The sequence below is a fragment of the Sceloporus occidentalis genome, unplaced genomic scaffold, assembly GCF_023333645.1.
Source record: "Sceloporus occidentalis isolate IW3139 unplaced genomic scaffold, rSceOcc1.0.p SCAF_190, whole genome shotgun sequence".
NCBI classification, from domain to species: Eukaryota; Metazoa; Chordata; class Lepidosauria; order Squamata; family Phrynosomatidae; genus Sceloporus; species Sceloporus occidentalis.
In genome coordinates, this window is record NW_028317170.1 from 1,392,233 (window position 1) to 1,414,529 (window position 22,297).

At 41.8% G+C, this 22,297-nt stretch overlaps 1 protein-coding gene across 2 annotated transcripts in view; it reads left to right on the forward strand.

The window, feature by feature from the left end:
- Nucleotides 1–22,297, forward strand: part of LOC149278412 (neuronal growth regulator 1-like) — a 204,470-nt gene that overhangs the window by 108,118 nt on the left and 74,055 nt on the right. For both annotated transcript variants that reach the window (XM_089501997.1, XM_089501998.1), the window contains exon 4: nt 942–1,073. In XM_089501997.1, the coding sequence (XP_089358123.1) occupies nt 942–1,073 (132 nt within the window). The remainder of the gene's footprint in view (nt 1–941; nt 1,074–22,297) is intronic.

Below are 22,297 nucleotides of genomic sequence, written 5' to 3' on the forward strand. Positions count from 1 at the left end.
TGTATTCTGGAGAGTCTGCAGAGGACTTGGAGCGCCGCTGCTATTAGGGGGGGATGCCCCACAGTATCCTTGGGGTAAAAAGTAACGGTTTTCAACTGATGTTCCAGTGTTTAAATGACACAGTTTAAGGTGATTTAAGCATTCACTCGTCATGTACTCTTCTCTTCTACCTCTCTGCTGAATTTTACATTTTTGGAACTAAAGGCAGCGTTAGAAACATTTCTAGTAACATTCAATACCCCAAAACTTTTACTTCATTCCTCATTTTTTAGGGAATGCTTTATTGCCATGTGATACACGTTGGGGGTGCATGGCAAGGTCGAGTCAGTCCCAGAAGTGAATGGGGCAGGAGACATGACCACCTGCCTGTCTTACCCAAGAAACTGCCTCACAGCGCTAGTGGACATGTTTTTCAGGTCCCGGGGCAAAAGAGAAGTGGTTGGGAGGTGGGTCGCTCCTCTGATGCCCCTCTATCTCCCGGATGCCCCTCTCTCCCCCCCTGATGCCCCTCTCTCCTCCCCTGATGCCCCTCTTTTCTAGGAGGTCAGAATGTTTGCTGGGTATGAGGGGATCGCAGGGGTCTACGGCCCTAAAAGTCCCGATAATGTGTATGAAAATTGCCTAAAATATATTTTTATATATATTTAACCTTTACCAAAGTTTTTCATCTTATTTTTTCCACCCCAGTTTATGTTGCTGTTCAGTTACTAGATTTTTAGTGTCTGCATTAAATCGCGCCCACTATGGGGTGAGATATTTTGACCCAATTAAAGCCACTTGTAAAAGGTAGCTTTTTATCTTTTTCTTTGGAATATAGCAATAAATGGTAAAAGCGTTGATTATTACTTCTGAATTATGCTAATGACGGGGTGTTCTGATCCCATTAAAACATTACTTTTAATTTATGTTAAAAAATGTTCTGGGTTTTTTTTGTGTTTCAGCCAAACCATTTGGCAGCGGACAGTATCTGGATATTTACGGCATAACGAGGGACCAGGCCGGTTACTACGAATGCTCTGCGGAAAACTCTGTGTCCTTTCCTGACGTAAAGAAAGTTAGCGTCACCGTCAACTGTAAGTATCCATATTTCTCAAAATAGTACTCCCAGCATCCTCAGCCATCATCTGGAAGTTGTAGTCCAACAGCAACCAAAAGATGTACGTTCTATGTTTTGCTTCAATGCAGAATTTGCCAGATTTTCATGGAAATCTATAAGCAATTAAAGAGGAAGTCCCATGACCAAAAAATGGATTTTGCCTCTTGAGCAGAACCCAGAGCGCTGTATACAGTAATATAACACCGAGCGCTGTATACAGTAATATAACCCCCCCAAGACTGGATACAGTAATATAACCCCCAGCGCTGTATACAGTAATATAACCCCCAGCACTGTATACAGTAATATAACCCCCCAGCACTGTATACAGTAATATAACCCCCAGCACTGTATACAGTAATATAACCCCCCAGTGCTGTATACAGTAATATAACCCTCAGCGCTGTATACAGTAATATAACCCCCAGCACTGTATACAGTAATATAACCCCCAGCGCTGTATACAGTAATATAACCCCCAGCACTGTATACAGTAATATAACCCTGAGCACTGTATACAGTAATATAACCCCCAGCACTGTATACAGTAATATAACCCCCAGCGCTGTATACAGTAATATAACCCCCAGCGCTGTATACAGTAATATAACCCCCAGTGCTGTATACAGTAATATAACCCCCAGCTCTGTATACAGTAATATAACCCCCAGCACTGTATACAGTAATATAACCCCGAGCACTGTATACAGTAATATAACCCCCAGCACTGTATACAGTAATATAACCCCCAGCGCTGTATACAGTAATATAACCCCGAGCACTGTATACAGTAATATAACCCCCAGCGCTGTATACAGTAATATAACCCCCCAGCGCTGTATACAGTAATATAACCCCCAGCACTGTATACAGTAATATAACCCAAGCGCTGTATACAGTAATATAACCCCCAGCGCTGTATACAGTAATATAACCCCCAGCGCTGTATACAGTAATATAACCCCCCAGCGCTGTATACAGTAATATAACCCCCAGCGCTGTATACAGTAATATAACCCCCCAGCGCTGTATACAGTAATATAACCCCCAGCACTGTATACAGTAATATAACCCCAGCGCTGTATACAGTAATATAACCCCCAGCGCTGTATACAGTAATATAACTCCCCCAGCGCTGTATACAGTAATATAACCCCCAGCACTGTATACAGTAATATAACCCCAGCGCTGTATACAGTAATATAACCCCCAGCGCTGTATACAGTAATATAACCCCCCAGCGCTGTATACAGTAATATAACCCCCAGCGCTGTATACAGTAATATAACCCCCCAGCGCTGTATACAGTAATATAACCCCCAGCACTGTATACAGTAATATAACCCCAGCGCTGTATACAGTAATATAACCCCCAGCGCTGTATACAGTAATATAACTCCCCCAGCGCTGTATACAGTAATATAACCCCCAGCACTGTATACAGTAATATAACCCCAGCGCTGTATACAGTAATATAACCCCCAGCGCTGTATACAGTAATATAACCCCCAGCGCTGTATACAGTAATGTCGGTTGGTGAAAAAAATCTGGTTTTATCTCATTTTCCCCAATAAACTCCCTTTATCTGCAGACCTGGAGCCGCCGTTGCTGTCAGTCATGTGACATTTTGGGTGCCTTTCCCGGCTCAAACACCCCCCTGAGCTGATGCTTTATGGCGATGCTAATGAAGTCCGTTCCTCCATAGACTTTCATTAGTCAGAGAGCCCAACCGAGCCATTCTATTGTCCCCCACAGGCAGTATGATAAGGAGTCGGGGGGTTTAGTAGATCGGGGGTCAGATAACAGAGCGAGAATCATACAAACGGCTGATATGCAGCTGCCTAAAAACATTATATTATGGGGCAAAAACTATGAAAACGTACTCTTTATATGATACTAGTGAGAAAACCAGCTTGGTGGGAGTTTTCCTTTGAGGATTTTCTATCGTCCATAAATATATTGTGTTGCGGGACCGAATCTCTGAAGGTGCTGTTTCTTTGCAATGTACATTATCACGCGATGCCACCATTGTAGCTGATCATGTGATTTCTGAGTCCCGCCCCCTGCTTTCAATCATCAGTCTGCTGATTGCTTTACTGCAGTGCTGGGAAAGCTCTTGATATGGTTTGTGACTGTAAACCTACTTTAGCTCGTCAGACAAAAAAAAAAAAGCTATTATGGACTTTCATGAAAGCTTACATTTTCAAAATTAAAAACATGCATCATCTCACAGGCGGCCGATGACTGTTACCAGCAGAAATAAGGTGAACACTACACAAAGTATAACGTCGATATTATTATCAACTTATCACAAGTATATTGTATTTTACATTAAATGTTTCATATATCATAGCTAGGTAGGTATGTTGAAGGCCAGAGCAATCCTGCTGGCGTATAGGAAGGGCCGGTTCTACTAAACGTCACAGTCTGGGGGCTAAACTCCTTCTGAGATCCCAGGAGGCCATAGAAAGCCCTCAAGAGTCAGCAGCCTCCACTCTCGGTGAGTCCAGTGCTGTCACAATGTGTAATAGTCGCCATATTGTTCTATAGTAGACGTTTCTATAGGCTGCTCCACAGTTTGCGTTATAATAAAATAACCACATAGTTACATTGTTACCCAAAATGATACAATGCTGAAAAATACAATTGGTTGATTCCTTGAAGGATCAAAAAAGAATGATTCTGATCTCTTGATTAGCAGGTGAATTCAACATCTTTACTGCCCTTTCTGTAATACAAAAAAATAAAAATTTGAATAATAATAATAATAAAAAAGTTACGAGAACTCAATGTGCTTCTTTCCTCGGAATTTCAAACATTTGTTGCCGGGGAATCTCATTAGGTTTGTCAGAAACGGTCACCTATCATCACAAATGCATCTCTGCGCTCGATTGCAGCTAAGAGTTTCCTAAAACCCGACGTTCTTTTTTTTTTTGCATCTTTTGGCTATTTCTCCATCCCAAAATGCCTTGAATTGTACATTATGTAAGTTAACGCGGTTTATAGAAAGTTCTATATATCAGAGGAGATAAAGCAGATAAGACATTCAGAATGTAATCTCATTTTATTTTACCGTCATAAATTGCATTAGCTGTTCCATTACGCTTTATTAGGCAAACGCTGATTTATGGGATATAATTTGTGTATTCTTTACTTTTTTTTTTTAATTTTCTTTCTAAAAGCAGCTTGAGTTTAAGATGAAAATGTTTCCCATATTTCACATCGAGGAGTGATCTGTAGTTACGTTACGAATACAGAGCCTCGGTAAATGGTACACAACAAAAAAAAACTGCAATCACTAAATCTGAAAATCTGGAGGAGGCCTCACGCCGAGAAGTTAACGTTTCTATGTCTTAAAGGACGGATATTTTTCTTTTTTTAATAACTCTTTTTTAATTAAATTAAAAAAGTACAACACGGCACCAAAGGCGGAATATTTTACTGTAATTATTGCCTCGGTCGTATCACGCGATGATTAATTACTCGTCTGCTGGCCATCACGTAGCACCGGTGATATTTTTTTATAGTTTTTTTCCGAAGAATGTGTTACTTTTACCAAAATCCTAGTTCCCGACACGAGGACATTGATGAGAATGTAACACGACGTGCAGATCCACCGACGTGCGAGATATTGAGGTCACAACGCCTTCCAGCCACGTTCTGCATGGTCAACAGGGACGTTCTGCTGATAGACGTTCTGCGGCCCAGGCGCTGGGTGTGTAGAGAGGGGGGCATTAGTGGCAGAAAGAGAGAGGGGGTTCTGCCAATTTATAGATCTCTGGTCAGAGCTCACCTGGAGTAGTAGTGGGGACAGTGCTGGAGACCCCACCTCCAGAGGGGTATTGAGAGTTCAGAGGAGACGACTAAAATGGGGAAAGGTTTGCGGGATAAAATGATCAGGAAAGACTGAGGGGTCTCGATATATCCGGTGTGGGGGAGAAAAGAGAGAGGAGATGGGAGACAAAGCGATTTAACAAAGGGCGGGAGGGAAAAATGTTACAAAAAGAGCCCAGAATGGAATAGAAGAAAGTTTTTGTTTACTGAGAAGGTAGTAGATAAGTGGAACAGCCTCCCATCAGAAGCGGTAGGGGGTAATACAGTGAGGGGATTAAACATGCATGGGATAGACGAGACCAACGACTGATTAAGGTTTGAGCCTTTACAGCAGGAGAAACAGGCGACTAGACGGGGGCCGGATGGGGCCGATCTGCCGGCAGGTTCTATGATGTTCCTTTCGCACATTCTTAGTGGTGGATTATGAGCATTGCGCATGCACAGTTGCCAATAATCTTGATTACTAGCCAGGGCTTACACATTTAGGACTGTTAAATAAAAATGTTACAGCGAGCGATATGATTGGTGACGGTAAAGGATCATGGGAGTTGTAGTTCAGCATCAATTGGTTCACGCCATCTGCTGGCTCTTTAAGGGGGCAGGTAGTCGGTATCAGCCCCGATAACAACCGCAGGGGTAAAAAAAGCTAAGAAAAAAAGCGGTAGCCAGCAGCTGTTTATATGCATTAGTAACCTCTGAGTATATCTTATCGATTTCTCAGACAAGCTTCCCTAAGAGGAAGAATGAGGGATTCGTGCAAGAAGGATTTGTAAGTGACTTCATTAACAAGACTGATAGCATTGTCCCGAGAGACGCGGGCGAAAGCGGAGGAGAGCGCAGCGCCGAGAGCACTGGTTTGTAAACATGGCTTCTTAAATACGACGCAGGCAATAGAGGGGGGGCTGAGTGTCTCGATCGGGTCCTTACGCAAGGTTTCTCCTGATTAGCTGATGTCGTTGTAAATATGTGTTGCTTAATTTCAGGTATGACATCATTATTTTACAGACTGTCTAAATTCTCGGACCCCAAACCCCAAATAATAACCATTTAAGATCTATCATCTTGTAGAGATTTGTTGGCAACCAAATGGTTCTAATAACAGTCGTTATGGAAACGGTGGCTTGTCAGAAAGTAACCATATTCAAGCAGGGATTCCAGCTGTGATATAGCAGGGAGAAAAGCACCAATCAGGATGCTCAGATATCTTTAAATCAGAGGAGACTTCAGTTTAGGTGACCTTGAGGATCTGCCCATTCCCCCGGAGACTCTGAGATTGGGGTAAAAACCCAGAGACTCAGGAGCAAACGCTGATAATTGCCTAATATATATATATCACAGTTTAGAAAAAAACTTATTATTCAGCCCTTTTATCTCCAGTCATCTGGACTACAGAACGCACCGTGAAAATATATAATATCAGTTATTGAGTCATAGTTACAATTTAACTGAAAAATACAATCATTTGATACATTTGGGTCCAAAAGTGTGAAATCGTATTTTTTTTTAATGTTATTAGCTTTATATCGCTCTGCATCGTCAATTACACCAGGAAAATGACAAACGGTACTTTACTTTAGTTGAAATATATATGTATACAATCTTAGTTTCCCATTTCCAGGATCTGCAGGATTACCCCCCCCCCCCCATTGAGTTATCTCTCCCCTATTGCTAAATCGCTGATTGTTGCTGATTGGTTGAGGCAGCCTTTGTAAGGATTTGGGGGAGAAGGGAGAGATTACGTACGCTAATGATGGTGCGGTAGCCTCTTACCTTTAAGCTAAAGAACTTTAACACAATTACACAATCAAAGCGTAGACTTGAGTAATTCACTGAAAGCTGCCAAAAGACTTAAAACGACTCAAATATCCATCGTATCCATCATAACGTTCACATCCCCCCCATATACATTCTTATTTTTTTTTACACTTAATGAAGTAATAATATGAAAATTTGACAATCGTACTTCCTAATGATCATTATTTTAGCTCTCGGGTCCCAACTTAATGGCAGCAGAGGCTGGTATTGGGTTCGATCGGTTTTTAATGTATTCGTAGAGTTCTTTTGCATAATATTCTTTTGCCAGCGCATTTAATATATGTTAATATTCATAAAGTTGCTCTAAATCTCCCCGTTGAACTCCTCGTGGTTTAGCGGATGAAATGTATATCTCACAATCACGCTTTTTATTGCCTGACAAGCAACGCTCTAGCGTCTAAGAGAGCGGCACTTGCGGGCCAATGTGGAGGATCATTAGTGGCATCCCAGTAACTGTCTCTCTGTCTTAAATAATATAAGATTTCTAAAATATCAATTATTTCTCCGCTTTTGTCCCTTAAATGGAATTAAAGTGCACTGGAGCTGAAACCCCATCCATACGCTGCCATATATAATTAACGTAAGATAAGAGAGAGCGGGGGAGGGGGGGACGAGTGGGATAAGACGACGCGGGTCTTTAAATATATCCTTGAATTTCCACCTCAACAAGCATCAGGCTCTTATTACCGTTGGAAGACGTCCAGGAACGGTAAATGTTCTGTTAAATGGTATATTTATTATTAACATAAAATGGAGAAAAATCACAATCAGCTTTTTAAAGGAATATCGCGTTTAAAATATTCATGGCGCCCGTGAAAAAAACCATTGGGAGCGTTTCCAGAACTTTCAAAGAGTGTCCTTCTCAAAAGTGCGGCTCGTTTCCCCAAATCGGGGGAAAGCATTTTATCCTCCGTGGCTAAACAGAAAATGTCGTTAAAATAACCTTGTATCTCGACCTAACTTCTATCTGTATGAACTTTTTTTGTGTCCTATATTTTATAGTGTTACATATTTTATGTGTTACAAACCCAGCCTGATGTTTAGATTATGGGAGCAGTCGTTTTAACTTCCTGTTTCAGAATCTGCAGGGTTATTCCACCCCTGGGTAAGTCACATATGAAGGAGCTGTCTGGACCAATGACATATTTATTTATTTATTGTTTTATATAGCGCCATCAAATTATGTAGCGCTGTACAATGGGTAGACAGGACATGATAAGTAGTATGTAATATAACAATATGACGTACAGAAACAACAGGTGAGGAGGGCTCTGCTCAAAGGAGTTTACAATCTAGAGGATTATCAACATGAGCTTCAGAATCTTCATTCCAGCTCAGGATTTACGAAATGAACAGAGGGAATTTTTTTTATGTATTAGAAAATAGAAACACATTATTATTATTATTATTATTATTATTATTATTATATGTTTTATATTATGGGAGCAGTCGTTTTAACTTCCTGTTTTAGAATATGCATGGTTATTCCACCCCTGGGTAATTCACATATGGAGGAGCTGTCTGAACCAATGAAATATCACCACGAGCTTCAGAATCTCCACTCCATTTCAGGTTTTACAAAATGAACAGAGGCAAATTTTTATGTATTAGAAAATAGAAACGCACTATTATTATTATTATTATTATATGTTTTATATTACGGGAGCAGACGTTTTACCTTCCTGTTCTCGGGATCTGCGCGGTTATTTCACCCCGTAAAGTTATCGCTTCCCTTTGGTGCAGCGTATGTATGAGTAAGTCAGATATGGAGGAGCTGTCTGAACTCCTTAGAGTTCCAGAATCCCCATTCCAGCTCAGGACTTACGAAAAGAACAGAGACAAATGTTATGTATATATATATATATAAAGTGAGCAGTCGTTTTAACTTCCTGTTCTCGGGATATACTTACCGCTTCCCTGCGGTTGGGTAAGTCGGATATGGAGGCGCTGGCTGAACCGACGCATTTAGAGTCTCAGAATCCCCGTTCCAGCTCAGGACTTAGGAAAAGAAGAGAGGCGAACGCGTTCATCTGGCAGCGTTCCTGCAATCTTCAGGAAGATTTGGAGCTGCAAATCACGCCACCTGCTCGGCTTTGCCTTAAGTTATAAACACTTGGCAGAAGTGACGCTGCTGCGGCACAGAAAATATGCACCGGGAATACGAATGGAGAAGCGGGTGAATCTACGTTAACAATCTAAGCAAATCTTCGAGCCCGAGAGCCAAGAGGACAGTTAACATGTTACACGGACGAGTTAGCAACATGAAATGAGTTGTGAAAATGCTGGATGAGAGAATTGATTAAATGTATCATCCCGCTCGGTGTAGCAGCAGAAAGCAAATACCAGCACACATGCCACATTAGGCTTTTGTAAATAAAACCACTGCGCGGACGGACCCAAGGATCCTTTTTGAATAGGAATATTTGTCATTAAAATGTAACAATGCGTTAATGACCCAGAGGCGCCGATGTGACCGGCGTACGTCCTGGGTGGATTCGGCTTCAGGCGATGGGTAAGTGGGGAGTTCCTCCATCTGCCGGGACACTGCAGCTGCTATAACCCAGCTGTGGCACGGCTTAAGGTGATGGGGGTTGGTGTAATCAAGCTTCTCATGCAGTTGTGCAAACAGCTTGACGGATGAAACTTTCCCCACTCATTACCAACAGTGACTTATGACGGTGGCAGCGCATAAAATAATGGCTGGAGCGTGACGGGCAGGCGTTCTGCATCATGGATATGACCGGCCGCACGTTACATGAGAATGAAAAGATAGCGTGCATCCTCGCATATCCGGCCATCGGCCTCACGTCATTAGGAGGCCCAGGGCCGGCCCAAGGCAAAATGCCGCCTGGGGCGAATTTCAAAATGCCGCCCCCCCCTCCCTTATCTACCCTTCCTCTCCCTCCGTCCCTGCCGCCGCCCCCCCTTGTACTTACCTTTCAGCAGTCCTGCGGCGAGTCTCCCTGTCGGAAATCTTCCGGCACTCAGCATTACAAGCCGGCACCGAGACCGAACAGGGAGACTCGCCGCAGAGGAGAGAGAGAGGGGCGCCGAGCGGGTACTGACAGCTTGGTAAGCGAAAACCACTCGGCGCCCCTTTCTCTCTCTTTCGCTTTTAAAAATAAATAAATAAATAAATAAAGGGCTTGGGGCGGCAAAGTGCCGCCCCTTCAAAAGTGCCGCCTGGAGCGGTTGCCCCACTCGGCTCCATTGTCAGGCCGGCCCTGAGGAGGCCGCCTCGTCATCGCCGGTCCGGCCCTGGTTGTGAGAGTTGGAATCCGTAGAGGTAGAGATTTCCCGTAGAATATGAGAATTTGTTACGGTTGTTTTTTTGGCCAACGGATATCTTATTTGATGAAATGTAGAATTTAGCTCTGGAATTTTGGAGACAACTTGGCGAAGGGACCTGGTAGTGAGAAAAGTCAGTGGGATCCGGGCTGTCTAGGAGAAAAGAGGCAGTAATGCAGCTCTATACATCTCTGGCGAGACCGTGTTTGGAATATTGGGTCCGTTCCTGGAGGCTATGGCTTCGGAAAGAAAGCAGGGCCACTAAAATGGTACGTGGTTTTACTAACAAAAGGGGGAAGGCTCGGGTTAATGCGAGAAAACATTACTCTATGAAAACGGGCAGTAGATACCTGGGGTAGACTTCCTTAACGGAATTAAAGCAACCTTGGGATGTGCATATAGCTGAATCCTCAATAATGAATGAGTGAAAAGCCATTCGAAAGGGGCAGCTTTTCTGCCGTAACTATGTATCTACTTTGAGGATCCAGACAAAAATCCATAGTTCTGTAAATTGGTTTGAGGATTAAAACGGATGGATTTTACTGCCACCAGTGTGATTAAATTTGCTGCCTAAATTCAGTCCGGCTGCGGCTGTTCTTTGAAGATCTGCGGCGTAGCATTTCACGTTAATAGACCAAAAAAAAAAGACAAGAACCTAGAAATAGCCACAATGCGTTATCAGGACCGCGGACAGCTCCCTGCGTTACCGTATCAATAGCCGGGGCCGGTTATCTGGCCATCGATTCATTATACTGCTTCTCAGTGAGAAAACTGCCTCCTTCTTGCCTGTAGACAATAACTCCCGTCATCCTCAGCCTGGGAGTTGAAGAGCCAAAAAAAAAAGAGTCAGAGGATAGAAGGTGGATGAGAAGTAGGGGTTCCGAGGAAAATATTTTCCCCTTATTATTTTAAAAAATGTGGAAATAAAACATAAAACTTTAATAAATAAAAAAATCAGAAGAAAAGTAAGTTGTTTCAGCCCAAAAAAAAATAAAAAAATCAAGGTGAGCCGTCATTTATGGATGATTCCCATTACCAGATCCTTTCTACAGATGCCAACCCAAATATTTACTTGTGGTTGTCATAGGCAGAAATTGTAGAGTAATAAAAGTGATGCACGACGCCAGCTGTTGGGAAAGTACTGGAGTCACACACATTGTTTGCAAAAAGGTCATAAATTTTCCGCTTGTATTAAGTCAGACGGAGTCCCAGGACTGCCGGAGCATCTTGCGACTGTCAGAACGGATTCGCTTTCCGTGCACTTTTCACCTGCGACTGGGAAGAGCTATAAATTGCTACAGTTATTCTTTTAACCCCTTAATGACAAAGCCCGTACATGTACGGGCTCAAAATGCATTGTTTTCAATGGGTTTAAGGACCACCCATTGTCCTTAAGGGGTTAATCTGCAAAGTGAGGCTCCATAAAATTCCTGAAATGAAAGCAGAAGCTTCGAAATATATTAAGGAACAAAAAAAAAGAGGGTTTCAGAGCCGGAGCGCGCATGGCTGCGGGGGAACATTCAGGGCCGGACCGGGGATTTATATCAGCCCTGACTCTTTAGGTCCAACGGCCGATAAATGGCAAATGGCAACCGACTGCCGGATACGTTGGGTCGCACACTCTGTTCTTACACTTGCCCAGTATTGCTGAGTGTAAGGGTAAGTGAGCCACCTTCTGGCACAGGTCCGCTAGGCGTTTGTCAGATGGCCTGAGTATGAGGAGAGGAAGCACACAGAGTTTTGCGGTTTGACACCGGGACCGGTTACCCTGGTATTCAGATGAAAGGGGGTTATTCCTCCCCTGTCTTATTTCTCCACCACCTAGGAATTCTGATTCAATAAACTTGTCCTTGTGGACGAAAACATTTTTCAATTTTTCCATTTAATTTTTTTGGACCATTTATTTTCGGTCAACAAATTGGGTTTCCACCCTTTTTGTTCGGACAAGATTCGGAAGACTTTTTTAATTTAGAAAATAATTTAGTTTTCACTCACTCTCACCCACTCTCACTCTCTCGCATTCTCTCTCATGCTTATGTCAACATTTACCTACCCTCCCCGTGTCTCCGCTTCTCTTTCACTCGTTCTCTGCTCCCGGCCTGGTGTAGAAGTGTTGCGGAATTACTACGCGAGGACAGGATAATGCAGACCGATCTGCTAGAAAGATAAGCGTTTCAGGCCTGGCGTAGTGAGTGTGAGTGAGTGCGAGTGAGTGAGAGAGGGCGTTGTTTTTGACAACTGCCAAATATATTTGTTCTTACTTGCAGTTCTAAAGTTGCCATAAGGTGTCTTCATCCAATGACTTTGGGCAGCATTTACTCGTTGGGGTAATCTACTAAAGGAGCGGCTCCTGCACTTCACGATTCATTATTATATTCCCGGCAAGAGCTGGCCCTCACTTCAATACTGATTGAAGTATGCATTATACAGGGCCAGCCAAGTTATTCTTGAAGCAGAAGCTCACTTGGGTTGGACCTTCATAATGTATAGTGAAGTCAAGGATCTACCCCTTTTGTAAGTAACCTCTCTGACTTGATCCTTTCTATGTTCTTTCTATGGGTTTTCTTTTTTTTTTTTGTTGAGTACGTTTAGGTAATAATGGATAAATGCTCGTTGCGGGTATTGGTCCGGGCAACTGTATCTCTAAGTTCTGGAGAGCTACTGTATCCTTTGGCTAATCCAGAACCTTTACTAGATGATCCAATGTGGAGTTGGAGAATAATCTACTGTTTATAGGGAATTGTCTACAAGTGGATGTGCCAGGGGCAAAGGCACGCAAAAATATAAAGGTCTTAACGAACAACTAATTAAATGTATTACGCTTTGGACAATAGGACCACCTGCTTTGACATTGCCAATATTTTTTTGGATATTTTGTAACAATTTACCGATGAATCAGAATGTTTGTGATCTGTTGTTTCACGAGCATCCAAAGATACCTTCAGGGTAACAATTTTGAATTCATTGTTCTGCTGAAACATCGCGCAAAGGTGAATATTTGGTATAAATGTCATTTGGGCGAAGGTGTCGCAGTCTGCCCACAGGAACCGAGACTCTTCGGGAAGGTCACTTTGTCACGGTGACAGGCTTTTTAATATGACCTTCCCAAAGGCTGCCAGTTTATAGTTTGTTTAGGTCTGCTGTGCGAGCCGTGACACCAGCCACAGAGGACCGAGGAAAGATAAATAATAGGAGGGGAACCGGGCAGCCGGTGGGGACATCGTTCACTCATAAGGATAATAAATTTCATTTTTTTTTATGGGGTCATGGTGTTGTAGAAACATGAAGAAGACAGATATACTTTAGGTAATCCAAGGAGCACCAGGCCTGCCTGAGATAATCAAGTCTCGGGAATCACAGAAACAGAGAATGTGCCGGCAGATCGGCCCCCATTCGGCCCCCGTCTAGTCTGCCCGTTTTTCCTGCTGTAAAGACTCAAACCTTAATCAGTCCTTGGTCTCGTTTTAGGTTTAGGACATGCTCCTTCTGGGTAGATTTGTGGAAAAACAGAAGACAAGGTCATGGACCAGCCGTGGTCCCCAAAACTCTCGGTGATATCTGACCAGAAACCTCTAACTCAGAGAATTCACAGGATTCAGTTCTAGGTTTTGCTGCCCATGGACGGCCGTACTAAACCATGAGACAACAAACCGGAATTCTGATACATGAGATAACCAAAGGGGATTAGGAACAAAGTGCAGATGTGTTACGAAGCAGTAGAAGGGCTGCAGACCCAATTGGAACCAATTCTGGTCTTCGTTAGGGTCCAATGAATACACAGCCAGGGCCATGATGATCAATACAATGTGTGAATCATTACATAGATTTGAACTGATTCTACTTATTTTTTATACATATTTTTTTTTTTACTTTCTACTTGTACACAAAAGCCATTTTGGTTTTGTTTGTTTTTTTAAACTAATTTTATTAGTTCCACTTATTTTTCCCATAATACTTAAATTATTATGTCCTACTCTTGTATCCATATTAAATAAACGTTGCCGTGTTTTACAATAATGTACTTTTTGAGGTTTGTTTGAAGGTTTATTAGGACTGAGAGTGGTTGTAGGCGGTCAGACTGCTGTGATGTAATACATAGAGGAGGGTTTGGAATGACAGGACTCTATTGCTAAGCAGCTCTAGTACCTCAATAAACCTTTTAAGGTGGTGTTTAAGTGTCATATATTGAATATTGAGGAGAAAACTAAAATGGCAGATAGTTCTCTTTTACTTCTATTTACACGATACCGCACTTATCTGGGGATGGATTGTTATCTCCATTACTAAGATCAGCTCATTTGGGTCGTATCACTTGTCCGGTGATTCGGAAAAGGCAAAAATAAAGGCTTAGAATTCTGCTTTTAATTTTAACTCAGAATTATTTCCCAAAACAGACAGACGTATCAAATTTATTAAATCCTACACAGAATATACCTAATGACATCACTGGTGTGACATTGCGCCGTTACAGTCTAAAAATGACTCCTGAAGAACAGCGCACGTTCCGCTGAGTCTGTAAGGCTTTCTTTTAAAGCCGCGAGAAGTAAAAGCTCACCGCGGACTCGTAATGCGACGGTCGTCGGGAATTACCATCTGCTCCGTGTGGGAAAATTTAAACAAAATCCCGAGCAAAAGAGATAACGTAATCTATACGAGGAGAATGTTTCCCAACAAATGTAACGCCGCGCACATGATTGATGTTAAGTTATCGCTCTGACTTCTTGAATGCTTAATGCGTGCGTGTAAAAGGTTAGGCTGGTTATAACATTTCATGCGTTGGCTGATTCCACGGGGATCAAACAATTCCTTCCCCCTTATATCTCCAGCAACTTGCAGCATTTTTAATCCGTCCGCCGTGTGTTTCATCCAACGTTTGCAATTCTGAAATATGCAATCGGAATAAAAAAACCTGCAACACATTCTGGATAATGATCTGGAATGAATGGGGATGCTTTCCTACCTACACTGATTTAACTATACATTATACAGGGCCGGCTCACTGATTTAACTATACATTATACAGGGGCCGGCTTACTGATTTATCTATACATTATACAGGGGCCGGGTCACTGATTTAACTATATATTATACAGGGGCCGTCTCGCTGATCTATATGATCTATAAAAATAGCATCTCTTTATTAAGTATGTATGTTGAGTAAATAAACCTTAGCTGACCTGTAATTTTATTCTTGCCCTCAGGGTTTAGTCACCTAAACAGCACAGAAACCTTCTATGGAGCTTTTTATTCCGTTTCTATGGCAACACCCTATCACTGCCTGTTTTTATGTCACATGATAATTAAGAGCCCCCTGCAAAAAATTACATGATAATAGAAATATTTTTGGGAAGGGTTTGGGCATTCAGCAGCACTAGGAATAATGTTCTTAACGCTGCATTTCATTATAAAAGTTTTACATTCAGTAGAGCCAGTGGAACAGCAGCTTTAAGTCATGGCCAGAATTTATTGTTCGGGTTTTTTTTTGTTCCAGAAGTTAAAATAGAATAAAACGTTAAATCAAACAACCACAATCAACTAAACCTCATTTGTTTTCCATCACATATTAAAAACGCTGATATATCTTTGAGTCGGGCCTAAAACCATCAGTCTGTATTAACTTCCACATAATTATCGATCTTAAAAAATACAGAAATCCATCAATTGCTTATTATCTGGACAGAAAATTAAATAGACTGGCCGGGCTAATATACCTCATGGTAATTGATTAGACATGCCTGCAAGGCCATAAAAGGGAGAACAGATTAACCGGGCTAATATACTTCTCGGTAATGGATTAGACATGCCTGCAAGGCCATAAAAAAGGAGAACAGATTAACTGGGCCAATATACTTTACGGTAATTGATTAGACATGCCTGCAAGGCTATATAACGTAGCCCAAAGCGTCCGCCATGTTGTTTTTTTGCTTTTACCCCTTATCAATATAGATCATAATTGGAATTTCCCATCCCGATAAATAAGGTTTTATGATGCCACCATCTGCGCCCAGAAACAAGCATTACTAATAAACACTAACGATAATGAAGGAGTTTGTATATAATGAAAACTCTACATTAGAACACTTTGATTTGTATTTTCTATAGAGAATATCCAGACCCTTCCAAGAAATTATTCTGTGATTGTCAACTGTTTTCAGGGTACGCTTTATTGTCATGTGACGCAAAAGCAGGTTCTGATAGGTTGTTGCTAAGCTTTTCCAGAGTTTCATTGTCGATTTAATGGGATTAAACAATAAAACAACAGGTCTTCAATGTTTATTTGTGTAACATGCTAGAGAATGCAATATTTTGGGCAAACGGCACATTTTTTATGAAAAAAGAAGCCTGGACTGGGATTTAGTACCCCAAGGAAGTGTCTTGAAGTGCAATGGCTGATAAACTCCTTTAAACTGCCCTGGAGGTGCTAAATGCCTATTTGCCACGCACTCCAGCACCCAATCTCCCGGCATTTGCCTGGTGTGCCAGATGGCCAATCCGGGCCTGGTCATGTGGTATATGTAACATTATGTTGTGCCCTACAATATATTTTTGGCCAACTGTCCTGTTATGAACGGGACAGTCTTGACCAAATGTTTTGCTCCACTTGCCAATAGTCCTGTCCAATATCACCTTGTTGACCGCGCATGTACAGTGTCTATTTTACAGCCAAGCCTTATTTGGATTTATAATGACCAGGTCACCCGGGACATAATTTGATGCCAATGAAGGAAAGTAGAGGAACCTGCAGTAAACTGGGGTTTTTTTTAACATTAATTGTGTTTTATTTGTATTAATGTGTTAAAAATAGTTGGGGGCAAGAAAAAAGAAGCCTTTTGTGCATAAGTGATCCAGAGCCTTAAACTCCTTAATCTGGCCCTTCTGAGTTTGTCAGTATTTGTAAGGAACACATCGCTTTGGGTTACCAAAAAACTCAATATGTAAAAAGATCTAAAAAAACCCCAAAACACCAAAAGCACAAAAGCAACAGGCATATGAGAGAAAAGCAGTGTGTGTCCTCTCTATGGTTGTCTAAAATGCCCTCTCAACAAAGTATTGCTGTCTCATAGAGCGCTCTTTTAACTGTTCCACGACTTCTTATGAAAAACGTTTCATCCAGGGTCAGCTTTCTATGCAAACTACGAGACATTCATTCAAAATCTGTTTCAATCGTTAATTCCCCTGCTCAGAGGGAACACAAGTCAACGCTGTGTCCTTCCTCCTCCCGCACCTTGTGCCTCAAAAGGATCATAAAAGAATAAAAAGAAAAGTATATAAAACAAGAGAAAAAAAATGAATCCATATCACGGCTACAAAAATATTAGAAAAAAGAACAAATTATTGCCGGTGTCTGGAAACTACCATGGATACGACAGATAAAACAGGCATATGATAAATCCCATTCACGGCTTTTGTCACAATGTTGGCTGCAAGGTAGAATCTCTGTTATTAAAGAGCTGATTTATGGAAGTTTTTAGTGTTTGCATGAATCAGGCTGCGTCTCTCTGCCCGACTGAATAGCTTTTTTTTCTTTTTTTTTCCATTCTTTCTTTCTTTTCTCTGCAGCGGATTTGTGTTTGATTTGTATTACTAATCCTCCCAGGCTCCGAGTCTCCCCATCAAAAAAAAAAGCCTCCATGTTATGTTTTACTAACAAAAATAAATACAAAATATCAGTCAATGCAGAGTTGATATACTGTGCAGGGCCTAAATCCAGACTGACTTTTTTTATTTTTTTTTGTTTTGTTTTGGTCCTTCTGTTTTTCAGACAATTCATTTTATTTACTGCTGTTTTGGTTCGAACGAAATTCGGGGGGTTTCTTATTCGGAAACGAAATTCGTTCTCACTCTCAATGTCTCCAATGTTCTTTGACAAAGGCTTCGTCTCCTTCTCCGAAGCTCCTCTTCTCCATCCCCTGCTCCACTTCTCATCTTCACCTTCTCCGCTGCTCTGTCTGCAGTCTTCACTCCGCTACCGAGTACTTCCGCAAGAGGGTGGAGCCTATGGGGACAACCTCTCTCCTGATTGGACGCATGGGAGAGAGGCTGCCCCCATGGTGTGTGCGGAGGCTCCATCGTGTTGCAAAAGTACTTGGAAAAAAGGCAAGAACAGTGGAGAAGTGGAGCAGGAGAAGGAGAAGCAGAACTGCAGAAAGGGAGAAGCGAAGACACTGAAGCGATTGTTGGAGAGGGTAGGGTGAGAATGAGTGAGGGAGAGAGTGAAAGCGACCAAGTGTGAGAGAGAGAAAGTGAGGAAAACAAAGCAGATTTCAAACGAAAACTCTGAGCTTTTGAGTTTGTTTTGTTTTCTATCGTTTGGGCTCCTTCCTCGTTCTCAGACATTTGTGCAAATTACCAAATTTAACAAAATTTGTTACAATTACAATATCATACAGTTGTTTTCACTTATAAATGTTAAATGAGAGCGGTGAGAATATTTCTTTTCACAAAGATTGAATCCAGTTAATATCTCTTGCAAAGTTCTCTGAAGATATTTAAAGATGGAGTTCCATCTAGTCTGCTGAATTTAACAGGTTTGGAATTATTTTTGGAGACAAGTGGCGTTTGAATGATACCTTTATTGGCTAACTGAGTAAATATAGATTGCAAGCTTTCAAGACCTCTCAGGTCCCTTCATCAGGCATGTTATACAATAATGTGAAAAACCTCTCTTTAAGTATCAGTCAAACAGTATGGTTACAATTGGGAAGCAGATAACATCAAAATGTCTAAGACAAGGTTCTTTGATCAGTCAGTAGCGTTAAAATCAGAGGTGGATTGGGGTCATAAAAGGAGGTGTCAGGAGGTATTCACAACTCTAATGGGGTCAGGTTGTGTGCATGTCTGGTTTGTTATCTACAAAGTGATGATGGGATACAAATTCCCTATCCCGGTTGAGGCCAGCATTTAAAGAGTTAAATTTGAGTATTAATTTAACCTCCCATATTTTTCTCTCCCTCTGAGTTTTGAACAGTCCCATTAATACAGCCAGTCTGATGGCACTGATGCTATGTCCATTTTGGCAAAAATGTTCTCCCGCTGGAGTCTCTGCTCTCTTGTTGAGGTTGAATCTGTGTGAATTAACCCTTTTGTGTGAGGGCTGGCCTGTTTCACCCACGCAGAGGGCTGTTGGACACTTTGCACACATAATAAGGTAAACCACATTAGAAGATTTGCAGGAGGCGGCACAATTGATGTTATGGAGTGTATTAGAATTTGGTATCGGCACCATGTCCACAGTGTGGATGTGTGCGCATGTTTTACATGTTGCCTATCATCCACCTCTGATTTTAACACTATTGACTGATCAAAGAACCTTGTCTTAGACATTTTGAGGTTATCTGCTTCCCAATTGTAACCATGCTATTTAACTGATGCTTAAAGAGAGGTTTTTCACATTATTGTATAACGTGCCTGATGAAGGGACCTGAGAGGTCTTGAAAGCTTGCAATCTATATTTACTCAGTTAGCCAATAAATGTATCATTCAAACTCCACTGGTCTCCTGTAATTCTATGACTAACACGGTACCAACTCTCATCTTGAATTATTTTTGGTCAGAAACCTTTTTTTTCTTACTGTCTCTATATCTTCCCATCCAGCCATATCATAAAAATATTCATCATATACGCTGTACAAATCCCAAAAACCTGGTAGCCGGGGCTTCCCTTAGGCTGGACCAAGTGGGGGTCACACCCTCAGCTCCACACCTCCGTTACTTACTGCGACTCTCACTCATTGTCTCTGCATTGCTGAGGGAAGCGGAGATCTAACATATGACATCATTCCTCAGTGATGCCCCTTCCTAAGAAACCTCCTTACTTTCTATAGTCAGCAATATGTTTCCCAGCAGAGGTGGTAGAGGGTAATACAGTGAGGGTATTAAACATGCATGGGATAGACATACGGCTCCTGAATCTAAGACGAGACCAACGACTGATTAAGGTTTGAGTCTTCACAGCAAGAAAGAAATTTAAGGGAAATTAATTGGGTTTTTTTATAGCAAAGGGGGGGGACAGGTAAGGTGGCCTTCCCAGTTCCCACCTGCCGTCGGAATTGTAAGTATTGTAGGTAACGGTTTTCCATTGAGATCCACAACCGAGAAAGTTTAACAGTACGTTAAATGTTTAAAGTTGATTGTAAGAGTCAAGGTTCCTCGGAGACGTGACATTTATGAGAAAGAGGCTTCAGTCGGTGTAGAGGAAGTTATTAGATATGCTTCAGCGGCTCCAAACTGCATTGATCAAGACTCTGGAAAAAAAGACACTTCACAGAAAATCCACAGAACTGTTTACTGAAAATTCATTTTATACTGTGAAGCCGAGAACGACTCGAGACAAGTATGTAATCTGGAAAAAAAAGAGCGGCGGGTTTGGGGACAGAAAATAAAAGAACAGCCTTAGAAAATATGACAATAAATTATACAGCTACATAGTGAGATAATGTTTCCTTTGGTTTATTTCTATAGTGAATGCCTTGAGAATGTCATGTGTCAGTCCTATATTACTGGGAATTCTGGGAATTCATATTATGGAAATGAAAAGTTTAGAGAGCTCTGGACAGAAACATAGATTTTACATATAAATAAAAAGCTAATCTGGTGCAAAGCTTTAAAAATGCCCTTATCGCCATAGCAACTGATGGAAAGTTCCCGCACACTGGTCCATTCCATCGGTTGCTTATGGTGATAAGAACACTTTCAAAACATTGCATCGGAATTGCACTTTCCAAATAATCTCCATAGAGTTCTAACAGAAATTGATGGCTGATATGAACAGGGTAGCTTGACTAATTTTCCCATTTATTTTACATTCTATTCTATTTTATACGATACACAGAGCTAGGAAACGGTGAATTTCACCCAGAATTTCGATATATGAGTTTCACCCAGCGTTATTTCCCCAGGCTCCCGGTTAGAGTCTTTAATCTCTGGTATCCCACTCTTTGCTGAGGCTCCCCAAAGTTCACCTCCACACTGCCTACTCTCACTTACCACCCGCAGACTTTCTCCCCTTCTAACCTGTACGCATAGATAGCCAAAGTGGCTTGGCATTTGTTTCAATAAAAGGTCAAGGCATTTGGAAGTGGCCGGCTCTATGGAGACCTGGTATCCTTTCCAACAGCAGAAGCCGACATGGCTGGCTCCTCACTGACAGATACAATGTAACAGCTCACCGGGAGAAGCAGATACAATGTAACAGCTCACCGGGAGCAGCCGATACAATGTAACAGCTCACCGGGAGCAGCCGATACAATGTAACAGCTCCCGGGAGAAGCAGATACAATGTAACAGCTCACCGGGAGCAGCCGATACAATGTAACAGCTCACCGGGAGCAGCCGATACAATGTAACAGCTCACGGGAGAAGCAGATACAATGTAACAGCTTGCAAAACATGTGTGTGTTTATTTAACCTCTTTGGTAGTGAAGTGCAAATCTTTGTGAGTGTGATAGCATAATGTAAAAAAATTGCCAAATTGGTGGGTTGGTTTTTGGGTGATGGCACCATGGCCTCCATGTGGGGGCCTGGGATGCTGATAGTTGGGGGAGGACTGGCACAGGTAATACCAAGTGGCCCCATCGGCTCCTTGTGTGCCCCACGGGTAACACACATATCCACTTACACATAAATACTTATACTAACACACACTCTAACACATACAAACTAATGCTAACACGCTCATTCTCACACACACTTACACATTCATGCTAACACACACTTACACATAAACATTCATTCTCACAACCACATACACATTCATGCTAACACACACATACAGTACATACTCACACATACTCTCATATTCATGCTAACACACTCCTTTTCACACACACACTGATACATTCATGCTAACACACAAAACTCACCCACTCTCATTGTAGCATACATAGATATGTACATAGATCACTCCCTCTCTAACCCTCTCAGTCTCTCACTAACTCCGTCCCTCACCCCTTACCTTACAAGCGTCTGCAGTTTTCTTTCTGAAAAGCCTTGCTTTTAATGGGGGATCACATAGCATCGCATTACATGACCTCTCCAGGCTGGTGCAAAATTTGTTTCTAATTGCCCCCATGCCAGCCCACCCCTGGCTGATATTAATATGCTGTTTTAAGAACTTTTTTTCTTTGTTTTGAAGTTGGTGACCCTGAGGGACATCTGGTCGGCCAAGCCTGCAAAGTGTCCAAAAATGACCCTACAGAGTCTTTGGCCAAACCCTTACCATCAGCATATCTGTCACAAATTTGATGGACTTGTCTTGATATGAAG